The sequence below is a fragment of the Thalassophryne amazonica genome, chromosome 1 (assembly GCF_902500255.1).
Source record: "Thalassophryne amazonica chromosome 1, fThaAma1.1, whole genome shotgun sequence".
Classification (NCBI taxonomy): Eukaryota; Metazoa; Chordata; class Actinopteri; order Batrachoidiformes; family Batrachoididae; genus Thalassophryne; species Thalassophryne amazonica.
Window position 1 is genome coordinate 47358821 of NC_047103.1, and position 22641 is coordinate 47381461.

The 22641-nt window shown below is 42.1% G+C and overlaps 1 protein-coding gene across 7 annotated transcripts in view; it reads left to right on the top strand.

Annotated features, from left to right (window-relative positions):
* atp8a2 (ATPase phospholipid transporting 8A2) overlaps positions 1–22641 on the top strand; it is a 253872-nt gene that overhangs the window by 89510 nt on the left and 141721 nt on the right. For all 7 annotated transcript variants that reach the window (XM_034169258.1, XM_034169266.1, XM_034169287.1 and 4 more), the window contains 4 exons: positions 9778–9877; positions 14899–14997; positions 15089–15134; positions 15306–15346. In XM_034169258.1, the coding sequence (XP_034025149.1) occupies positions 9778–9877; positions 14899–14997; positions 15089–15134; positions 15306–15346 (286 nt within the window). The remainder of the gene's footprint in view (positions 1–9777; positions 9878–14898; positions 14998–15088; positions 15135–15305; positions 15347–22641) is intronic.

Here is a 22641-nt window from a genome sequence, read left to right on the forward strand (position 1 = left end):
CTGCCCAGGCCTCCCGATCCACACACACCTCCCCCAGCTCCTCCGGGGGAACCCCGAGGCGTTGCCAAGCCAGCTGAGAGACATAGTCCCTCCAGCGTGTCCTGGGTCTTCCCCGGGGCCTCCTCCCGAGCCACCTCAACTGGCTCCTTTTGACGTGGAGGAGAAGTGGCTCGACTCTGAGCTCCTCCCGAGTGACCGAGCTCCTCACTCTATCTCTAAGGGAGCACCCAGCCATCCTGTGGAGGAAACTCATCTCTGTCGCTTGTACTCGCGGTCTCGTTCTTTCGGTCATGAGCCAAATCTCATGACCATAGGTGAGGATCGGAACGTAGATCGATCGGTAAATCGAGAGCTTTGCCCCCCTACTCAGCTCTCTCTTCACCACGACCATACGATACAGCGTCCTCATCACTGCAGATGCTGCACCGATCCGTCTGTCGATCTCATGCTCCATCAGTCCCTCACTCGTGAACAAGACCCCGAGATACTTAAACTCCTCCACTTGAGGCAAGGACACTCCACCGACCTGAAGAGGGCAAAGCACCTTTTTCTGGTCGAGAACCATGGCCTCGGATTTGGAGGTGCTGATTTTCATCCCGGACGCTTCACACTCGGCTGCAGACCACCGCAGTGCACGCTGAAGGTCCTGATTTGACGAAGCCAACAGAACCACATCGTCCGCAAACAGCAGAGACGAGATTCTGTGGTTCCCAAACCAGACCCCCTCTACACCCTGGCTGCGCCTAGAAATTCTGTCCATAAAGATAATGAACAGAACCGGTGACAAAGGGCAGCCCTGGCAGAGGCCAACGTGCACTGGAAACAGCTTTGACTTACTACCGGCAATGCGAACCAAGCTTCTGCTGCGGTCGTACAGGGACTGGATAGCCCTTAGCAAAGGACCCCGGACCCTGTACTCCCGGAGCACCCCCCACAGGGTGCCCCGAGGGACACGGTCGAACGCCTTCTCCAGATCCACAAAGCACATGTGGACTGGTTGGGCGAACTCCTATGAACCCTCTAGCACCCGATGGAGCATGTAGAGCTGGTCCAGTATGCCGCGACCAGGACGAAAACCACACTGCTCCTCCTGAATCCGAGGTTCGACTATCGGTCGAATTCTCCTCTCCAGTACTCTGGAATAGACCTTACCAAGGAGGCTGAGGAGTGTGATCCCCCTGTAGTTGGAACACACCCAGAAGAGTTCAGAAGCTCACATGACCAGTAAAAAATCAAGGACTAAGACGTCGCCCGGTATGGCGGAGCCGGGGCCCCACCCTGGAGCCAGGCCTGGGGTTGGGACTTGCGCGTGAGCGCCTGGTGGTCGGGCCTTAGCCCATGGGGCCCGGCCGGGCTCAGCCCGAAAGAGTGACGTGGGCCCGCCCTCCTCTGGGTTCACCACCTGCAGAGGGGGCCATGGGGGTCGGGTGCAGAGAGTTGCAGAAACCAGATCTGTACAAAACAGAAACGTGTCACAGGACTGCTCATTTATAGAGCAGTTTTCTGAAGAAAAATCCTTGGAAATGTTTTTTGTTGTTGTTGTTTGTTACCTCAAAATTTCTGATTACTGTTAAAAAAAAAGTTTAGAACACTTGTAATTAAAATAGCTAAATAAATCAATAAATGGTTCTTTAGAAACCTTTCATCTGTAAATTTAAACCACCTGTTATTTCAGATTAGATAATTTCTTGTTTAACATAAGGAACCTTGGACATTTATTTTTAGACAAATAAAATAACATGGAAATTTGTACAGTTTTTTAAGTCTGGTAGATTATTTATATCTCATTTCAACCAGAAAATCAGACACTGTAAATAAATACAAATGTTTATTATAAATGCAATAGGAAATAATTTAACAATGACTGCAGTGTGATTGTAAAGTAGGATGTCTGTGACATAAACCTCATGATGAATTTTTTTTATAGTCACTTCAACTTGTAATTTCGCCAAAATATGCAATTGCCTTTAATGTTGTTATCAGGACAGAGTCATTTCTAAAATATGAATTTGAGCACAATAAGTGGAGAGCTTCTACCTGTGCAAATGTGTTTTGACTTTTATTTCGTAGACATTTTTAATGATCCGTTCATTTATTGTTAAAATATAAAATGAAACAGCTTTTTAAAAAAATAATAAAATAGTTGCTGTTGAAAGAGCCTTTTATTTAGAAGCAGGCGATGTTATGCTGGATTCTCGGGACCAGATGAAGGTCTCTTCTGCAGCTTTGAACTCTGGTGGTGTTGCTGAAGAGCAGAGATGTTTTCTTTCGACTGGACTTTGTGGTGTTCAGCTCATCAGTGGAAGTTTGGTTGTCTGCACTGCAAATGTTCCCGATTGGGACAAATAAAAATATTTCTTTAAATATAAAGAAACACTAAACAGTTTATATATATAAAAAAAGGGGGGGGGGGACAGAAAAAAAAAATGATGGGACAAAAAAAAAAAAAAAAAAAACGCCCCAAAAAAAAGTTATTTAAAGTTGAGCATTTGTGGTGTCTGAAAAAAAGCTGTAGTTTTATTTGGTAAAAATAAAAAAGACTGAACCATTTACAAATTAAAGCGTTCACTCAGATCAACTGTGCTAAAAGGCTAAGCTAACATTAGCCAATCATTAAACCTTCACAGCAGTGCAGTAAACATCATGTTTTATTTTAATATTATTCGCACCTTGATAAAGCTGCAGAACTAAACTCCATTGGGCAGACTGGGACTTCGCATATATCCAAAAAGTGGGAGATTTTGGACTGAGTGGGTTTGCTTCATCCCCCTGGCTGCCTGCCTCCATCTGCCCAGTGATGATGCCTGATGGCCGGCTTCTCCGTGCGGGTCGGCCTGCTGTTGCGGTTCAATCGATATCCCGCCAAGTCGTCAGTCCTCCCTCGGCCGGCGTCACTCCGAAAAGTAGCTGAAAAAAAGCTTCTCCCAGCAGGGTGATGGGAGAATCGTTCTACTGCTATTTTTTAAAGCTTTTTTTGTGGTTCAGGCGATGCAAATTCAAGATGGCGATCGCTGAACTTTTTTCAGGTTGTGGAAACAGCCAGAGTGTGACGTGGCAATCTCTGCCCCCTTGCCGCTTCCGACGCAAAGCGTCTGATGTCACGACGCGTTGGAAACGCATCCAATGGATTGGAAAGCGTTGGCGGATTGGCCTGACGTGTTCAATGTGAAAGGCCCATTAGACCCTCGTTTACCTTCAGACCTGCCTTAATTCTTTATGGCTCAGATTCAACAAAGTGTTAAGAAACATTCCTCAGAGTTGTTGGTCCATAGTGACATGTTGGCATCACGTGGTCGACTGTTCGACCAGTCTGTCCATTCTCCTCTGACATCAACAAGGCATTTCCATCCACTTTCATGCCACTCACTGGATATCTTCTCTTTTTTAGACCATTCTCTGTGAACCGTAGAGATGGTTATGTGTAAATATCCTACTAGATCAGCAGTTTTTGAAATACTCAGACCAGCCTGCCTGGCACCAATAACATTATGCTACATTCAAAGTCACTTAAATCTTCTTTCTTCCCATTTTCTGATGTCATCTTCATCACATCATGGCCTAAAGGCATTGAGTTGCTGTCATGTGATTGGCTGATTTGCTATTTGTGTTAACACGCAATTGAATAGGTGTACCTAATAAAATGGCCAGTGAGTGTATATGCTTGTGTTTTATTTATGTATGTGTTTGTTAAATAATTGGAACCTTTTTTAGGACGAATAGCAGCAAAATTTAATCAACTTCTCTCTGACAGAAGACCCGTTTTTCGACAAAATTTCATTCCATTCGCTAGCTACATTTAAATGAAGGATTCCAGTCTGAATGGAATCATTCTGATTGGTGAAGCCACATGAATATTTTACATGACCATAATAAAAATGATCAACTGCATGCATTTATGTGTTGCTCAAAACAATCTGATTAGCTGTTTTTGACATGCACAAAATGCAGTTGCTGTTTTATTTCAAAGTAATGGACCCATGTTCATTTTTCCCCCTGCTCAAACTGCAGCAGGAGAGATTTTTCTTTTAATAGACAACAGCAGAATCACATTGCATCGTTGTGTGCTTTTAACATCCTCCTCTTTCTTCCCTTTGGGCCAGACTCTGTAACAGGGTCTCATGCTTAATGCACATTTAGGGGTCTGTTTCAGGTCACAAAATTATTGAAGCACAGGTACAAGATGTTCGGTATATGTACCGGTAATTCTCTCACCATATTTTTGATATATCATTGCAGGATGTAACAATCAGTTAGTCAGCTGTTTATATGGTAGCTCGGAGTGCTTTAAAAAGGATGGCATTGTCTTGCTGTGTCTCATAGGTGGTGACGCAACGAACAACAGTAGTGCACCTGTGGTGAGTTTTAGAAACATATTTACACTTGGCTTTCTTTCAAGTACGCACAGTGTCTGCATGTCATTTGGCTGTGTTAGCATGGAGCTGATATAGCAGCTAAAAACAGCAGCAACCCTGCAGTGAGGGTTTTTTTATTGCAGTTTTTTTTTCTTTAAAGTACACAGAAAGACTATTTCTGAGGATGGCACATGTGATAAAAGCATAGATAAAACCTTATCTGTCAATCAGGTAGTGCTTTCCACATAAATACACAAGTTCTTCATTCATCCTGCTCACAGACTGTGCAGGCCAGGGGTGTAGCCAGAGAAGAAGAGAACATTACCCCCCCCCCCCCCCCCCCCCCCACACACACACACATACACACACTGTGAGAGTAAAGGTCCACATTTGAAGACAGTTCAGACTTTTTTGTATATACAACCCCTGGCAAAAATTATAGAATCACCGGCCTCGGAGAATGTTGATTCAGTTGTTTAATTTTGTAGGAAAAAAGCAGATCACAGACATGACACAAAACTAAAGTCATTTCAAATGCCAACTTTCTGGCTTTAAGAAACACTATAAGAAATCAGGAAAAAAAATTGTGGCAGTCAGTAACGGTTACTTTTTTAGACCAAGCAGAGGGAAAAAAATATGTAATCACTCAGTTCTGATGAAAAAATTATGGAATCATGAAAAACAAAAGAACGCTCCAACACATCACTAGTATTTTGTTGCACCACCTCTGGCTTTTATAACAGCTTGCAGTCTCTGAGGCATGGACTTAATGAGTGACAAACAGTACTCTTCATCAATCTGGCTCCAACTTTCTCTGATTGCTGTTGCCAGATTAGCTTTGCAGGTTGGAGCCTTGTCATGGACCATTTTCTTCAACTTCCACCAAAGATTTTTAAATGAATTAAGATCCGGACTATTTGCAGGCCATGACATTGACCCTATGTGTCTTTTTGCAAGGAATGTTTTCACAGTTTTTGCTCTATGGCAAGATGCATTATCATCTTGAAAAATGATTTCATCATCCCCAAACATCCTTTCAATTGATGGGATAAGAAAAGTGTCCAAAATATCAACGTAAACTTGTGCATTTATTGATGATGTAATGACAGCCATCTCCCCAGTGCCTTTACCTGACATGCAGCTCCATATCATCAATGACTGTAGAAATTTACATGTTCTCTTCAGGCAGTCATCTTTATAAATTTCATTGGAACGGCACCAAACAAAAGTTCCAGCATCATCACCTTGCCCAATGCAGATTCGAGATTCATCACTAAATATGACTTTCATCCAGTCATCCACAGTCCACGATTGCTTTTTCTTAGCCCATTGTAACCTTGTTTTTTTCTGTTTAGGTGTTAATGATGGCTTTCATTTAGCTTTTCTGTATGTAAATCCCATTTCCTTTAGGCGGTTTCTTACAGTTTGGTCACAGACGTTGACTCCAGTTTCCTCCCATTCATTCCTCATTTGTTTTGTTGTGCATTTTCAATTTTTGAGACATATTGCTTTAGGTTTTCTGTCTTGATGCTTTGATGTCTTCCTTGGTCTACCAGTATGTTTGCCTTTAACAATCTTCCCATGTTGTTTGTATTTGGTCCAGAGTTTAGACACAGCTGACTGTGAACAACCAACATCTTTTGCAACATTGCGTGATGATTTACCCTCTTTTAAGAGTTTGATAATCCTCTCCTTTGTTTCAATTGACATCTCTCGTGTTGGAGCCATGATTCATGTCAGTCCACTTGGTGCAACAGCTCTCCAAGGTGTGATCGCTCCTTTTTAGATGCAGACTAATGAGCAGATCTGATTTGATGCAGGTGTTAGTTTTGGGGATAAAAATTTACAGGGTGATTCCATAATTTATTCCTCAGAATTGAGTGAGTCCATATTTTTTTCCCTCTGCTTGGTCTAAAAAAGTAACCGTTACTGACTGCCACAAACTTTTTTTTTGATTTCTTACAGTGTTTCTTAAAGCCAGAAAGTTGCCATTTGAAATTACTTTAGTTTTGTGTCATATCTGTGATCTGCTTTTTTTCTACAAAATTAAACAACTGAATGAACATCCTCTGAGGCCGGTGATTCCATAATTTTTGCCAGGGGTTGTGCTATGACTACTATTAATTTAAAAATAGCTGTTAAAAATAATATTTTTAACAACTAAAATGTTTAAAATATTGCTCTGTGCTTTAGTTTTACTACAATTCTGCACAAAGTGGAATTGATGAGCAATATAAAATATGTTTACTTGTCTGCATCACTAAAGTGGGACGTGTAGTAATATCTTTTTAACATTTTTATTTATTTATTTTCTTTTTTTATTAAACAATATCTGAGCTATGGCATAACTATGTGTTCTTGGGGTTCTAGCTTTAAAATCAGGTCAGTTAGGGTTAGTGAAGCCATAAATATGAAAATGATAAAGGGTTGTGGGGTTGATAATCTTATCAAACAGACATGTAGGTTGTGAAATCAGTTTGGGATAGGGTAAAGGCAAAGAAATGGTGAAACTGTGCAAAAGAAAATACTAATACAAGGCACATTATGCAGTATAATGAAAGTATAACACAGTCAAACACATGGTGGCACTTATCTCCTCTGGAGTAATGGGGATGTCCTCCATTGATTGGGTTGTCATTATTATTGTCATTGCATTTCTGCAGTGAAATTCTGGTGGCACTTTCCAAACAGCTTTACACAAAAAACAACACACCAGCAGCTTTAAAAAAGAAAAAAATGAACAGCTTTACAGGGTGGCAAGACCTTCTTAAAATACCAAAAAAAGGTTCTTAATAAATTTTTTAAGGTGCTTAATGCTTAGTAAGGTAGGATAGTTTTAGATATGTTAACAGAGTTTATTATTTATTGCACATGTTGATATCTATTACTGAATGGCTGTGTTTGTGGGAGGGGGACAGGGTGGGGTGATTGAGGCTACAGATCTGTGGAAAAAGCTGTTCCTTAGCCTATTTGTCTGTATCCTTATGGTGTGGTACCTCTTCTCCTGCGGCAGAGGAGCAACAGGTAATGTCTCGGGTGGCTGTTGTCCTTGCAGATGGTCTCTGCAAGCGCTTAACATTCACAGAGTCTAAGTCCGGGAGCTCAGCTCCTACATTCCTCTGTGCTGTCTTAGCCACCCGGGATAGTGGACACTGTTGTTAGAGGAATGATGATCAAGCAGTCAGGTGTAGTTTGGCCCCACACGAGGCACGCTCTGATGTTTCTGTAATGCTTTTGTTCTTGAACGGTCAATAGTTTATTGATTGCACTGAGATTAAAGCATTGTAGCTTTTATCTGTACACTATATACTCTATACTTATCTCCTCTCCATCATCCTGTCTTCCACTTCAATATTTCACCATCCACCATTTTAATTATTTTATTTTGACAACCTGACCATTAGTGCTGCTCTATTGCTTTGTCCTCATTGCACACACAACAGAAACCTTACTTAGATTATCATCAAATTATGCACAAAATAGATACATACATACGTACGTACATACATACGTACATACATACATACATACATACTCTGCCCGAGAGCATACATACACAATTCATCCATACAATAAAATACCAATAAATAAATCAAATCAAATCAATTTCATTTATATAATTATATAGCATATAAAATTATATATTTATATATAATTTTAGAGATATTGCGTAAATGCAAAAAAGCAGTCCTGAGCATGAGACCGTTGACCCTGCAGATCACAGCTGTTAACCCCACCATCAGCACAATATCTATAGTATGTAGTAAACGAAATAACAGCCAGATGTGTTTGTTTTTTTATACTGACAACAGTTGTTGTGTGTAGCGTCTGACGTCCCATTTCTTTTAGCTTTAAGCATATCAAAAACACGGTTGTGGGTTCCTGTCCAAGGCAGTTCTAAAACATGAGGGAGTAATTATTTCCTACTCTGAGTGCATGCACACAAACGCACACCACCCATTAAGGGAAAACCCACAGAGAAAAGCTTTTGCTTTTTCCTCAGACCTCAAAGGAAAAAAAACAAGGCAGGTCTCAGCATAAAGGTCGACTTTTTATTTTTAGTGTCTCTCTGAAAGCTCTTACCATAGCTATAACAAGAGTAATCAATACAGTAGTCAGATCAATGCAACAGATTGACGGATAAGTCGAGGGTGCCAAGAGTTCTTAACACTTCTTTCTGGGGAGTTTGGTTTAAATTTAGATTGTCACACTGAAAGTTGTTGGTCCATTTATAGGTGTGATGTGTTTGCACTTGCAATTGATTTTTAGTCTGCTGCAGTGATTAAAACCCAAACAGGTTATTTTATTCAGCCTTTAAACTGATGCACTTTGAATGTGTTTGTGTTGGGAAAGTGTAGTGACACGGACCCACAACAGGGGGCGTAAATGAACAGACAATATAGGAAGTCAAATATGAACACTTTACTGTTGTGGATAGCACAACTCAACACATCAGATTACAGAATAGGTGCAAAAATCAATTAACAAAGGTGTCGTGTGGGCAGGCTCGAGGATAGAAGATGATTTTTGCACCTATTCTGTAATCTGCTGTGTTGAGTTGTGCTATCCACAACAGTAAAGTGTTCATATTTGACTTCCTCCATTGTCCGTTCATTTACGCCCCCTGTTGTGGGTCCGTGTCACTACACTTTCCCAACAGGATATCTCGGCCATCGTCATGGATCCCGAGACGTGGGCAGGCTTGAGGATAGAAGACGTCTGTCCTGAGAAGAACCGGAACCACACGATTTCCTCCGCCACCGAACCTGGAGAATACTGGAGCCGCCAAGTTCCGAGTCCCCAGGTGGCCACTGTCTCTGCGTGTCGGATCTGGTACTGCTGGCGAGGAACAGAAACAATCAGATGTGGGTGTGTGAACACCCAGTAACACTTATGGTGGATATTCCACCTCCACCTCTAACACAGTAAGAGACTGAGGGCTACTTAGTTGGACGTGCGTCACTCGTCACGTCTCCCCACACTTAGCGTCCCGTTGTCAGTAGGCTCCTCAGGAACTCCTGCAACAACTCAGAGAATTACGAATTCTTTAGAACAACAACGGCTGAGAATATTACCTCCGTAGGTAGATGATATCTCGGCAACGAGGTGGAGATGACGTCCGGTCTTTATGGAGTGAGATGATGTAGTGTAGATGGGTGACAGCTGTCAAGAGATAATGAGTGACAGCTGTCACCCCCGGCTGTGTCCGTGGCGGCAGCGCCCTCTCGTGCCTGAAGCCCGCACTTCAGGCAGGGCGCCCTCTGGTGGTGGGCCAGCAGTACCTCCTCTTCTGGCGGCCCACACACAAGTTTGTGCAATTTGGTGCACAACCATTATGAATGTGTTTTTTATGTGACCAGGCTTCCTCTTAATCTGTTGGATGTAATTTAACAGTATAAAATCTCTGCTGTTTCTTTTTCTGCAGTACCACCAAGTATGGGATTCTCACCTTCTTCCCCAGATTCCTCTACGAGCAGATCAGGCGAGCAGCCAACGCCTTCTTCCTGTTCATTGCCCTCATGCAGGTGAAACTCAGCAGCAACCAGATCACAGTGTTGATTTGTTTTTTTGTTTTGGTTTAGTTTGGTTCATTTTATATGTGAATGGCCTGTGGTGCTGTAATGTTGTATTATGAGATTTATATTCCAGACTGAAAAAGTGAAAACTTTATTTTTGAATATTTCACTGTTAAAAGAATTATTTTTTGTCTCATTGATGGGATTAATATATGTGCTGTGTTGCTCACCTGTCTTTTTTATTTATTTGTTTTTGTTTTTTTTAAACCTCATGTGTTAGTTAGAATTTGATTGATTGATACTCATATGGGGCCCAGCTGTCTCCAACTGTTCAGTCATCACGCTTCCCACCAGAACATCACACTTAATTCAGTCCCTTATTGAAACCCCATGAGCATGAAGCAGGCCCTGTAGAATTCTGGTGGTGCTGGTGTTTATCCCAATTCTGTAATGTGAAGCATATACACTCATCGGCCACTTTATTAGGCACACCTGTTCAATTACTTGTTAACACAAATAACTAATCAGCCAATCACATGGCAGCAACTCAATACATTTAGGCTTTGTGATGTGGTGAAGATGACTTGCTGAAGTTCAAACTGAGCATGAACAGAACTGTGTGATGCTGTTATGTCAAGATGGACCAAAATCTCTGAGGAATGTTTCCAACACCTTGTTGAATCTATGCCACGAAGAATTAGGGCAGTTCTGAAGGCAACAGGGGTCCAACCCGTTACTATCAAGGTGTACCTAATAAAGTGGCCAGTGAGTGTATCGCTCTCCCTGTACAGGATGCCAGTCCAACAGGGGTTACTTCCTCATCCAAGCATGGCACCAATTACCACGTGAGTGGATTGGGACAGTGTATCTTGTCCAAAGACACAAATGGGTAGCATGACCAGGAATCAGACTCTGGTCTACATATTTGTAGCCCAACACTCCACTGAGCTACCTCCTTTACAGTATTAAAGTCAAATAATTTGAATACTTTCTGTAACATTTGGATTATAGTCTTTGTCAAATGAGCTCATCTATAATTTTTAGTTGAATAAAAACTGTTAAACATTGCGGGGTAACTTTAAGGAAAAATGAAGACCTAAAGCCCTTTTCACACTGGGGCCAACATAGAATTGTGTATTGTGGTGTACTGTCTACGCTGAGTTAAGCAACTCTACGCCCAGTTTAAGCAGCAGAGTTTTTGCTCCCTACACAGCAGTATGGTCAGGTCTATGTGAGGAGGATGCAAAAAATTAAATCTGTTTAATTTTTTCTGCATAGAGCGCTGGACGCAGAAAGCACACAGTTTTTATGCAGGTCTGCGCAACACGGAGCTACTGCATGCAAGTCTATGCAACACAGCGTTACTGTACACATCCAAAACTGAGTACATACATCCAGAGTGCTGTTGAACAGGTGTAGTGTGTGTGTGGCTGCATGATCATGCAGCCCGCAGCGCCTCTATGTGCTCAGAACAGGTGATTTAACTGGTGGACGTGTGTGTGCTCAGAACAGGTAATCGAACCCCAACTCAAAAATCCAGAAACAGAACAGAAACAGCAGATCTTGGGAAAAAAAAGAGCAGAGACACAGTGCTCACTCTCTGTCACTCTGTCTCTTTCTGTCTCTCTCTCTTGAATGCTGACAAGAAACGGGATATTTAAGTATGCTTGTGAGTTTAAATGGCAATATTTTCTACTTTTTTTGGGGGGGGGTGGACACAAAACGGACTCTGAACTTTGCGATGTGTTTCATGCAGACAGACTGTTTCATTCACACATGGTGTAAATATTAGCTGTTTGCTTCAGTCCAATTCATCATCACAGTCTGACAGACACATATCCACATAAAGCTCCTGATTTTGGAAAACGGCGTCTGAAAATACTTTTAATTCCTGTCATGGCTGGAAACATAGTATTGGTTTTTCTGCTCCAGCTACGTTTTCTCAAAGGATGCCGGTGTCATGCTCTGATCACATCTGGTCAGACAGAAGAGCTGTGATGATTTAAACTTTTAAAGCGGCTCACAGAGCTTTCTCTTATCGTGCCCCTGTTCTGTGGAATGACCTTCCTGCGTCAGTAAAGCAGTCAGATTCTGTGGAGACTTTGAAGTCCAGACTTAAAACGCACTTATTTTCCCTGTCGTATGGCTAGCATTTTGGCATAGTATGTTACCATGCCTTTTACTTTTTTACTCGTTTACTGTGTTTTTTTTTTATCTTTTAATGTGCTTTTTAAATCTTTTAATTCATTTTATTTTGTTGTTTTTTTTTATTGTTTTGTGTGAAGTGCCTTGAGGCGGCTCTGTTGTGATTTGATGCTATATAAATTGAAATTGAATGAGGTGCTGTGACTCATTAAACTCTTAAAGCACCATCGCTGTCAGTGTGCTCTGTCGGTGTGGTGATCACACAGCGTTTCATAATTCAGGTCTGTGATGACCTGATCAGGTCTGATCAGTGGACCTGATCAGAAAGCAACCAGCACTTTAACAGTTTAAAGAGCCACAGCACTCCATTCATTCATGGCAGCATTTACCACAGCCAATTGACTCTTCAGCATTCTGTGCACAATGAAAATGGTCCACCAAGATAAAAATAAAAATAAAATAATGTTAAATTACTGTTTTTGACCGTGCAGTACCGACCCGAACCACTCAGTGGAAATGGGGCTGTCGGCATACGCTGACTAATCGTCAAGGTGTGACAGCTGCATTAATTTATTAGACGTGTGGCAGCGTGCGCCAGCGTTTTTAATACGGTCGGCATGTGCAGGCTAAATTGTCAAAGTGTGACAGGATCTTAAAGGACATAGCAGAACATTTACGGGCACAGCATTCACCAAAGATCCCTAAGGTAAAACAGTGAAGCAACTAGTTCCTGCAGCTCCTCCTCCATCTTTGTCCATCCAGTATCCTCCATATCCCATCAGACACAGACATTTGTATGGAGAGAAACATGAAATCCTGTAAATAACAGCTGTGGAAAACTCCAAGTCCTACCACATATTATTCCTTCCAATCATTGAACCAGTTGATTCTGATCAGTGCAACTCTTCAGGCAGGTTGGTGAGTTAATCAGTGAATTCACCTGTTTGAGGTGCACAGGTAGAAGCATTGCATGGTATGACATTTCGTCATTGAAGACAGGGTTTTCCACCTCTGGAAAATAATCCCAAGTTTTACCAATTATATCAATAACCAAACTATCTTTTTTTTTCTCCCCATTGTAACGTAACCAAATTAGTTGTTTATGCTCAATCCTGTTTATGGAATGCTTTAGGGCCCCTTCACGCATAGTGCAAAGTTTGGACGGCGTTTGGACTAAAATGGTGGAACAGTTTGAAATTAGCGCACAAAACATCACACTGACGGGCAGGCTTGCACAAACCCGGTGTGAGAGTTCATGCATGCACCGGTCTCCGTCGAGCAGGAACAGTGCCCGGTGCAGCACATGGCACCGCTTATGTGGAAGAAATAAAAACCAGCTGGTACGTGTGGAACCACATTGCGCCACTTATGTGGAATAATTAAAAAACAAAAGAAAAAACACACCATGTGAACTCGCGCCTTTCAAAACTTCTGAGCCCCAGTCAGAGACTTTACCACTGAGCTATGGGGCTGTTCTTTGAAAGCTGTGGGAAGCTGCCTCATATCAGGAAGGACATAGAAGTATTACAAAATAAATTAAAATCCCACACCTTATAAATCATCGCATTTATCAAGCGAGCAATACAAATATGATTCGTCTGTTCCTCTGGTGATGACCCATGGTCACTGACATACAGTCATGAAATGACATGAATGAGCAGTGTACTCTGATCATGACCACATATACTGGTCAGGTGCGTACAGTCGGCTGCGCGCGTGTCCTGCCCAACGGTGCGCCACAGCACAGACACCGCGCCATGTGGAACAGAGCTCATATGCGTGATGTGACGGTCAGATTGGCCGCTGCATGTTTTGATCTGACGGTCCGTTTCAACCTGGGGGGCTGTCAGTGTCCGCTCCGTGTGCGTGCTCACTTGCTGCAGCTTGTTGCCACCACGGCGATATATGTTTTTAATTTATGTCCACGTAAATACAGCAATCAGACACACGAGCCTCACAGTGAACAGTTGTTAGTCCATAACTGTCCAAACACAGTAGGTGTTGTGTAGCTGGAATGTCTAGAATGACAGATCACCACAGCTGCTTCTATCAGAATCCACACCTCCCGTGAGTGGAGCGCACACATCCATGTGTCACTGTGTGTGTTTGCAAAGTCACACTCGTGGGGAACTTAGACAAATTTCACAGCGGTACGATAGTGATTGTCTGCAGTCTGTTGTTATGCCAAGAGTGCGACTGGCCACACATTTTCTAAGTGCCATGCAAGCGGTGTTAGGTGTTCATCCGTGTCACCTGGAATTTGGCCGGCACCCGCCACGAGAGGGTGCGATGGGTTTGCACAGCGCACACTCTGTCTTTCAGGCGCTTGTGTGCGCAAATAGTTGTAGCAACAGGTGTATGAGGCATTGGTGGCAGGGACGACATTACACAGTTTGCACACAATTCCTGCATCATTCGCACTAAGTGTGCACTTCCTCCAAACTTTACACTATGTGTGAAGGGGCCCTTACATATTGTATTATTTCCTACACAACTGTCGATGGGCGTGGTTGTATATTAAAGTTCCTTGCTTGATTTCAAAGTCAAGAGGTCTTTAAACAGCTGTGGTGTCTAATCTGTTGTATCAGAATGAAAGAAGCATTGGTTACAGGGGTCAATAATCTTATCATTCAATGAGGCAACAATTAGTTTATGTATTTTGAACATAGGTGCTGGTTTAGTGAAGATTTACTTTGCAGCATAAATCTATGGGCTTTCATCTCATTCTCAGTGAAAAATTAGACTTTCCGCTATTGTTACTATTGAAGAATTGAATCAAACTGCTGTCTTGAGTCAGTATCTTGTTTTTGATAGCCAGTATGATCCACTCAGCTCTTATTAGTCAGCTTGTTAAAATAAGTGGCTCCTCTCTTCTCTTTCATCAGCAAATCCCTGATGTATCACCGACTGGTCGCTACACGACACTAGTTCCACTCATCTTCATCCTCACTGTGGCTGGGATCAAAGAGATCATAGAGGATTATGTGAGTACCACAGCACCTCCTGCTGAATGGAGGACCTTTAAAATGCTGGAAGTGTGGTAAGTGATTATACGTATCGTCTGTCCATTTACAGAAAAGACACAAAGCAGACAACACAGTGAACAAGAAGAAGACAACAGGTATCGGTTGCATGTGTTTGTGTGTGCATTTTTCCATGCGTCTGTTTACATAGGCTTTATTTTCCTTTCATGGCAGGTCACACAGACTCTTCTCATAGTTTAGTCACTATGAATACTGCATGAGAGCTGCTCTGAAAGCTGACTGATGGTTGTGTTGTCCTTCCCTCTTAGTGCTGCGGAACAGCGCCTGGCAGACAGTCATCTGGAAACAGGTAACTCTGACGTCACTGCCTTTGATTCTGTCACTTATCATTCTCTCTTTGTTTTTATCTCTAAAAAGTTGTTAAATGGTGGTTTGGTAATTGCATATAGAGATTATACACAGATTTACTTCATGTATTAATTAAAAAAAGCAAAGCAAATAGACAAACAAATTCAGAATTGCCAATATGTATATTGGTAATTGTTTGCGTTTCTCTGACTGTTATTCCATTTATCACGAGCCGCTGCTTGTATTGATTCACCTTTTCTATAGGCTCCAATGGAACAATCTCAGAAACTGAAGTGTTACAATGGGAACAGCTAAAAACAACCAAATTCATCCAGTACCTTGATCTCTGTAACCACTGAGGGTGTTTCGCCTTAAATTACTAAGTGAATCCAAGTTTCTGTTTGCTCCAATTGCACTTTTTTAATGACAGTAAATGCCTGATTTGGCCTTTAACTCCAGTGAAATCATCCCTTACAGTATCTCTGTAAACATTGAGGCTTGGCAACAGATTTTGACATTGAGTTACTCAAGGGACTCAAAGCTTTTGTCTGGTCCAAAATAATATTTTACGTGATAACAACTGGAAAGTCCCATTTTGGCCTTTGACCCCATTTTGTTTCCCATTAACGACAAAGCTATTATTTTCACATGTACTATGGATGAACGTCACAGAATATAAAAAAATCGCAGTTGAATGTTTTTCAAAATGTAATGCAGTTACCTGGGTGGTGCTCAGAGAAACATGCCACATGACCAGTCCCTCAGAATTCAATTTTAAGGGGTGAACCCACTAAGACAACAGCCTGTGCAACACTCTCAGTCACACCCTGACACAGTTTAACCACGATGCACCCCAGCATGTCTGTCTCATAAACGTGTGTCGTATTTGGGCTGAAAGTTTTAAAAACTGCATCACAAATAGGACACGATTTCACAACAGACAGCAGCGCGGTGCTTTAAAAAGTGGGTTTGTATCATATAAAAGCTTTTGTTTCCACAGTAAAATTGGCATTGTTCATTTTGGGTGAACTCACACAATACAGTCTGGAGCATGTAAAAGCAGTTTTCTGCTGTTCATGTCAGGTGTGGACGCTTCTAAAGAAAACGAATTTGAAAAACACACTGTGTGTCTTTGGCTCACCTACTTTGTGCATACATAATAATCTACAGATCTGCATTCAGATTTGAAAAAAGTAATCCAGGCAACATCTAATTTTGTATGTATGATAGGTGGACGAATCACGTGCTTTTCACAAGGAGCGTATTGAGCCGCTGTTTCAGCACCACAGCTGCCCATCTCTTTTCCTTTCTCATTCTTACAGTCACTATGCTCAACTCAAAATATATACAGTGGCAAAAACAAGTATTTGACCCCCTGTCAGTTTTGCAGGTTTTCCCACCTACAAAGAATGGAGAGGTCTGTAATTTTTATCGTAGGTACACTTCAACTGTGAGAGACAGAATCTAAAAAAAATCCAGAAAATCACATTGTATTATTTTTAAATAATTAATTAGCATTTTATTGCATAAAATAAGTATTTGACCCCCTACCAACCAGCAAGAATTCTGGCTCTCACAGACCTGTTAATTTTTCTTTAAGAAGCCCTCTTATTCTGCACTCTTTACCTGTATTAATTGCACCTGTTTGAACTTGTTAGCTGTATAAAAGACACCTGTTCACACCCTCAATCAATCACACTCCAGCCTGTCCACCATAGCCAAGACCAAAGAGGTGTCCTAGGACACCAGGGACAAGGCTGGGATGGACTACAGGACAACAGGCAAGCAGCTTAGTAGAAGACAACAACTGTTATGATTATTTATTAGAAAGTGGAAGAAACACAAGATGACTATCAGTCTCCCTCGGTCTGGGATTCCATGCAAGATCTCACTTTGTGGGGTAAGGATGATTCTGAGAAAGCTCAGAACTACACAGGAAGACCTGCTCAATGATCTGAAGAGAGCTGGGACCACAGTCACAAAGATTACATTAGTAACACATGATGCTGTCATGGTTTAAAATCCTGCAGGGCAGCAAGGTCCCCCTGCTCAAGCCAGCACATGTCCAGGCCCGTTTGAAGTTCACCAGTGACCATCTGGATGATCCAGAGGAGGCATGGGAGAAGGTCATGTGATCAGATGAGACCAAAATAGAGCTTTTTGGAATCAACTCCACTTACCATGTTTAGAGGATGAGAACAACCCCAAGAAAACCATCCCAACCGTGAAGCATGGGGGTGGAAACATCATACTCTGGGGGTGCTCTTCTGCAAAGGGGACAGGACGACTTCACCGTATTGAAGGGAGGATGGATGGGGTCATGTATTGCAAGATTTTGGAAAACAACCTCCTTCCCTCAGTAAGAGCATTGAAGATGGGTCATGGCTGGGTCTTCCAGCATGACAATAGCCCCAAACACACAGCGAGGGCAACTAAGGAGGGGCTCCGTAAGAAGCATTTCAAGGTCCTGGAGTGGCCTGGCCAGTCTCCAGACCTGAACTCAATAGAAAATTTTTGGAGGGAGTTGAAACTCCAAACCTGAAAGATTTGGAGAAGTTCTGTATGGAGGAGTGGACCAAAATCCCTTTTGCAGTGTGTAAAAACTTGGTCAAGAACTACAGGAAATGTCTGACCTCTGTAATGGCAGAGAAATGTTTCTGTACCAATTGTTAAGCTCTGTTTTTCTAGTGGGTCAAATACTTATTTTATGCAATAAAATGCAAATTAATTATTTAAAAATCATACAATGTGATTTACTGGATTTTTTTTTAGATTCTGTCTCTCACAGTTTTCCCCACTGTATCTCCAAGATAGTGAAACTACGTTGTTCCACCATGAACATGACTTTGAAATACGTCTGCATGTGTGACTGTGTAGAAACTTTGAGTCCGCCACATGTGCTGTGCCCCACTGACACACAAGCACACACACATCCTTTGTGCATTTCTGAAAGCCGTCAAAACCTGTCAGCAAATTCCTGACATAGCCACCATGAAATGATGCTGCAGAGGATGTGTTGTGGGTGTGTCTGGAAGACAAACCAGTGCAGGGTTCCTGACACACTGGGGATGTTTTGTGTAGCAAAATGTCTCTTAATTACTGTTACACTGGCGATCATGGTAGTGTAGTGTAATTTTTCTTTGCCAAAGATAGTCGACGTGCTAATGGCAGACTTATCATGATGATATCCAAATGCCAGAAGATGGTATTGTTGTGTATTTCTGATGACAGTTAACAGTTGTTTAGAGGGAAATACGAGGTCTGTTAGAAAAGTATCCGACCTTATTATTTTTTTCAAAAACCATATGGATTTGAATCACGTGTGATTACATCAGACATGCTGAACCCTCGTGGGCATGCGAGAGTTTTTTCGCGCCTGTCGGTTACGTCATTCGCCTGTGGGCAGTCTGAGTGAGGAGTCGCCCACCCTCTCGTCGATTTTTTCATTGTTTAGGAATGGCTCAGAGACTGCTGCTTTGTTTGATCAAAATTTTTTCAAAACTGTAAGGCACAACTGAGTGGACACCATTCGATAAATTCAGCTGGTTTTCGGTAAAAATTTTAACGGCTGATGAGAGATTTTGGTCTGGTAGTGTCGCCGTAAGGACGGCCCACGGCGCCTGACGGCGATCTGCGCTTCGAGGCGGCAGCGTCTCGCTGTTTCAAGTTGAAAACTTCCACATTTCAGGCTCTGTTGACCCAGTAAGTCGTCAGAGAACAGAGAACTTTCAGAAGAAGTCGGCATGAGGAGTTTATTCGGACATTCCATTGTTAACGGACATTTTGTAATGAAAGAACGTGCGGGCAGAGTCGCATGTCGGGCCGGACCCGACCGCGGGGGGTCGCGACAGGAAAAACACCTCCGTTGGAAACCTTAACGGACAAGTTGGAACATGCCCAATCTGTTAAACAATTTCTCAGTTACTCACTTGTTGAAAGCCACCAAAAGCCGCCTGAATTTTACAAATGGTTTTCAACACGGAGGTGTTTTTCCTGTCGCGGCATACACAGATTCACTGAGTCGTCACGGAAACGACTCGGCGAATTTGCGCGCACGTCTTTCATTACAAAATGTCCTTAAACAGTGGAATGTCGGCATAAACTCCTCATGCCGGCCTCTTCTGAATCTTCTCTGTTCTCTCATGACGTCCTGGGTCAACAGAGCCTTAAATTAGGATGATTTCAGCTTGAAACAGGCCAACGACGGCGCCTGGAAGCGCTGCAGGACGTCCCGCTCCGTGGGAAGTCCTTACAGCGACAGAAACACCCCATAATCTCTCATCACCTGTTAAACTTTTCACCGAAAACCAGCTGAATTTCTCGAATAGTGTCCACTCGGATATTCCTCACAGGTCCAGAAAAAAGTTTGATAAAGCAACGCGCGCCGTATCGAGCAGCGTGTGAAACAAAGGAATTCAGCCGAGAGGGCGGGACCACATCTCACTCAAGGCCTGCCCACAGGGAAATGACGTCACCGACACGCGGGAAAAAACTCACGCATGCGCACGAGGGTTCAAGCATGATTGCTGTAATCGCATGTCAATCAAATCCATATAGTTTTTTTTTTTTTTATAAAACTGCCGGTTAGTTTTATAAGATACCTCGTATGTTGTGGGCAAAATGTATGTTTTCTGTAAAAGGAAACTATAAGGCCAGAATTTGGATTTAAGGGTGTAATTTGGGTAAAGCACTTAATCTTTGGAGAAAATGAATATTGGATTAAAACCATACATACCAGATAATTTGGGTTTTACAGGATGGGTAAATTTTCACGACTCAGGCCTGATGACCCAGAGATGAACTCACAGGCCTGGTGACTTTCCAGGAAAATCACCAGGCTAAACATGTTAAACCAGTAGCTAAACATGTTTTGTCCATATAGAACTGGAGGTGCATCAGATGTAAAACTTATGCAAAATGTCAGTGTGATATGTTACTGTATCAGCTGTGGTGTCCCAGAGCAACTGGAGGTAGCTGAAAACAAAAAGATTTGTTTTGCATATTTATTTTTAGATTGCAAACAGTAAAACAATACAGCCACTTGCCCAGTTCCGGATCATTGCCAGTTCTGGATCACTGCTGTAGTATTTGCGCTGCCGTTTCTCATAATCAGCACGAATAAGCTAATACTTGGTACCAATGGAAAGACTGATGTTTTGTCTACAAACGACCACAAGCTCGACTGGATCCAGCCATCCTTGTGATCAGCAGAGGAATCAAAACATCCCGGTGTCTGTGGTGTGCGCGCTTTTTCTCACTCACTCATTCCTGCAAGTTTGAAAGTAACGATCTCTAAAATGTAGCAAAGGTGAGTTAGCCATTCAGTGTCATTGGTTCTAGAGTGGGAAAATACTTGCTTACTTGGGTAGAAAATGTCAGTGTGTTATGTCTTGCTGTTTAATTGCTGCGCGCATTTATCTCCGACGCAAAAATAGGCTGGTTGCAGATCACTGAAGTGGCAGCCTCGTGTCAGTACTTGTGAGTCATGTGGACTTTGGGGGTCATCTCAACATCACCAATGGGCATGAATGTGGGGGCTTTTACTTTTTAATTCTGGAGAAATCTCACCTCCACACTTCATTTTTTGCTCGTAAAAACGTATAACAGTGCCTCTCGAAACTAAGTAAATTCTCATTTAATAAGTATAATTTCTATCATTTTGTGTTCAAAACACATTATTGGGCACAGTGTGTATCATTCTGCATTAGAAGGGCTCCAGCCAGATGCCAGGAATGCCCCCAAAGTGACACAGAGTGTCGTGATCCGGAACCGGGCAAAGTGATCCATTTCTGGCAAATGTTTGCACCACACATGATGTGGCTTCACACTTTAAGTAGAAGCGCTACTCCATCCAGACTTTTTCAGCTAAATAACATCCAAATACCCAATACAACAATACACAATTAAAGGACATTCAGTTGCATTACGGCTCCGTATAGTGGGACTTTAAAAAAGGTGATCCGGAACTGGGCAACCATCTGTACTGTCAGCCCCGCCCAAAGTTTAGTCACGGAGAACAAGTGAGTTTTGAGTTTTTTGCTTTTGTGTGCGATTTCCTCAATTTCTTAGTGAAATTGTTTGTTGAATAATTAGATTTACTGTGCTGATGTGAGTTTGAGCTGCAGCTCTTTACCATTCTCTCCCGGGACAACCTTTGTGAAATCAAAAATATCTGTCACAGTGTCATAGTTCACTGCCACTTTTTTTTTTTTTTTGCATCATATGTGTTTTGCATGTGAGATTTTGCAGTCATAATAACTTGTGTAGCTTGCTTGAACTGAGCATGTCTGTGTGTTTTCATGCTAATGTAGCACATCTACATGCTGTTGCAGTTGTGCAATTTGAGTTCAGATCATGTTGCTGATCATGTTGTTGTTATTGCTGCGTTTGTCATGTAGTACCCACTTCAACTTTTTTTCCCTAGAAAATGTTTTGTCATTGCGCAAACTAAATGAAGCAGAAAGCTTTTTAAGAATCAATAAATCATACAGAGTTTTCTCCTGGTCTGTGTTATATTTGGAAGTTGATGAGTTGATGATGTGATAAAGAATTCTGCTCTGTAGAATGAAGGACCTGAAAGGAAATGCTGTCTGCTGCAGTAAACATTTACAGCATTGCTGTTTTTAGTATTTGTTGACGACTCTTTTCCGTACTCCTGTGGAACAATGTCTGTGGTTCCAGGTCTCAGGGGAGGAAACATTCTGAGGAATCTGATAAACATCAGGAATGGTTTAAACCTGTTTATCTGCCTTTATGTTGTAAACACGACACGCTATGGCAGAATTCTCTTATCCTCTATATGTTTTGTTGTACCTGGCAAATCTCCAGAAAAGCTGCACTTGTGTAAAACTGAACACGGCTCTGATTTCACTGTGCTGCCTGCTTGAAGTCACGATCAGTGAAGTCATCATTTCTCGCTCATATCAACATGCTTGTTTGTTAAATCTCGGGTCTGGCTCTGCTGTGACCCAGTTAGAACAGAAGATAAATCACACACCGTCCCTCTCTATCTTGCACTTATTTGCAGTGGGGAAAATAAGTATTTGACCCCCTGTCAGTTTTGCAGGTTTTCCCACCTACAAAGAATGGAGAGGTCTGTCATTTTTATCGTAGGTACACTTCAACTGTGAGAGACAGAATCTAAAAAAAAAACAAAAAAACTAGAAATCCAGAAAATCACATTGTATGATTTTTAAATAATTAATTTGCATTTTATTGCCTAAAATAAGTATTTGACCCCCTGCCAACCAGCAAGAATTCTGGCTCTCACAGACCTGTTAATTTTTCTTTAAGAAG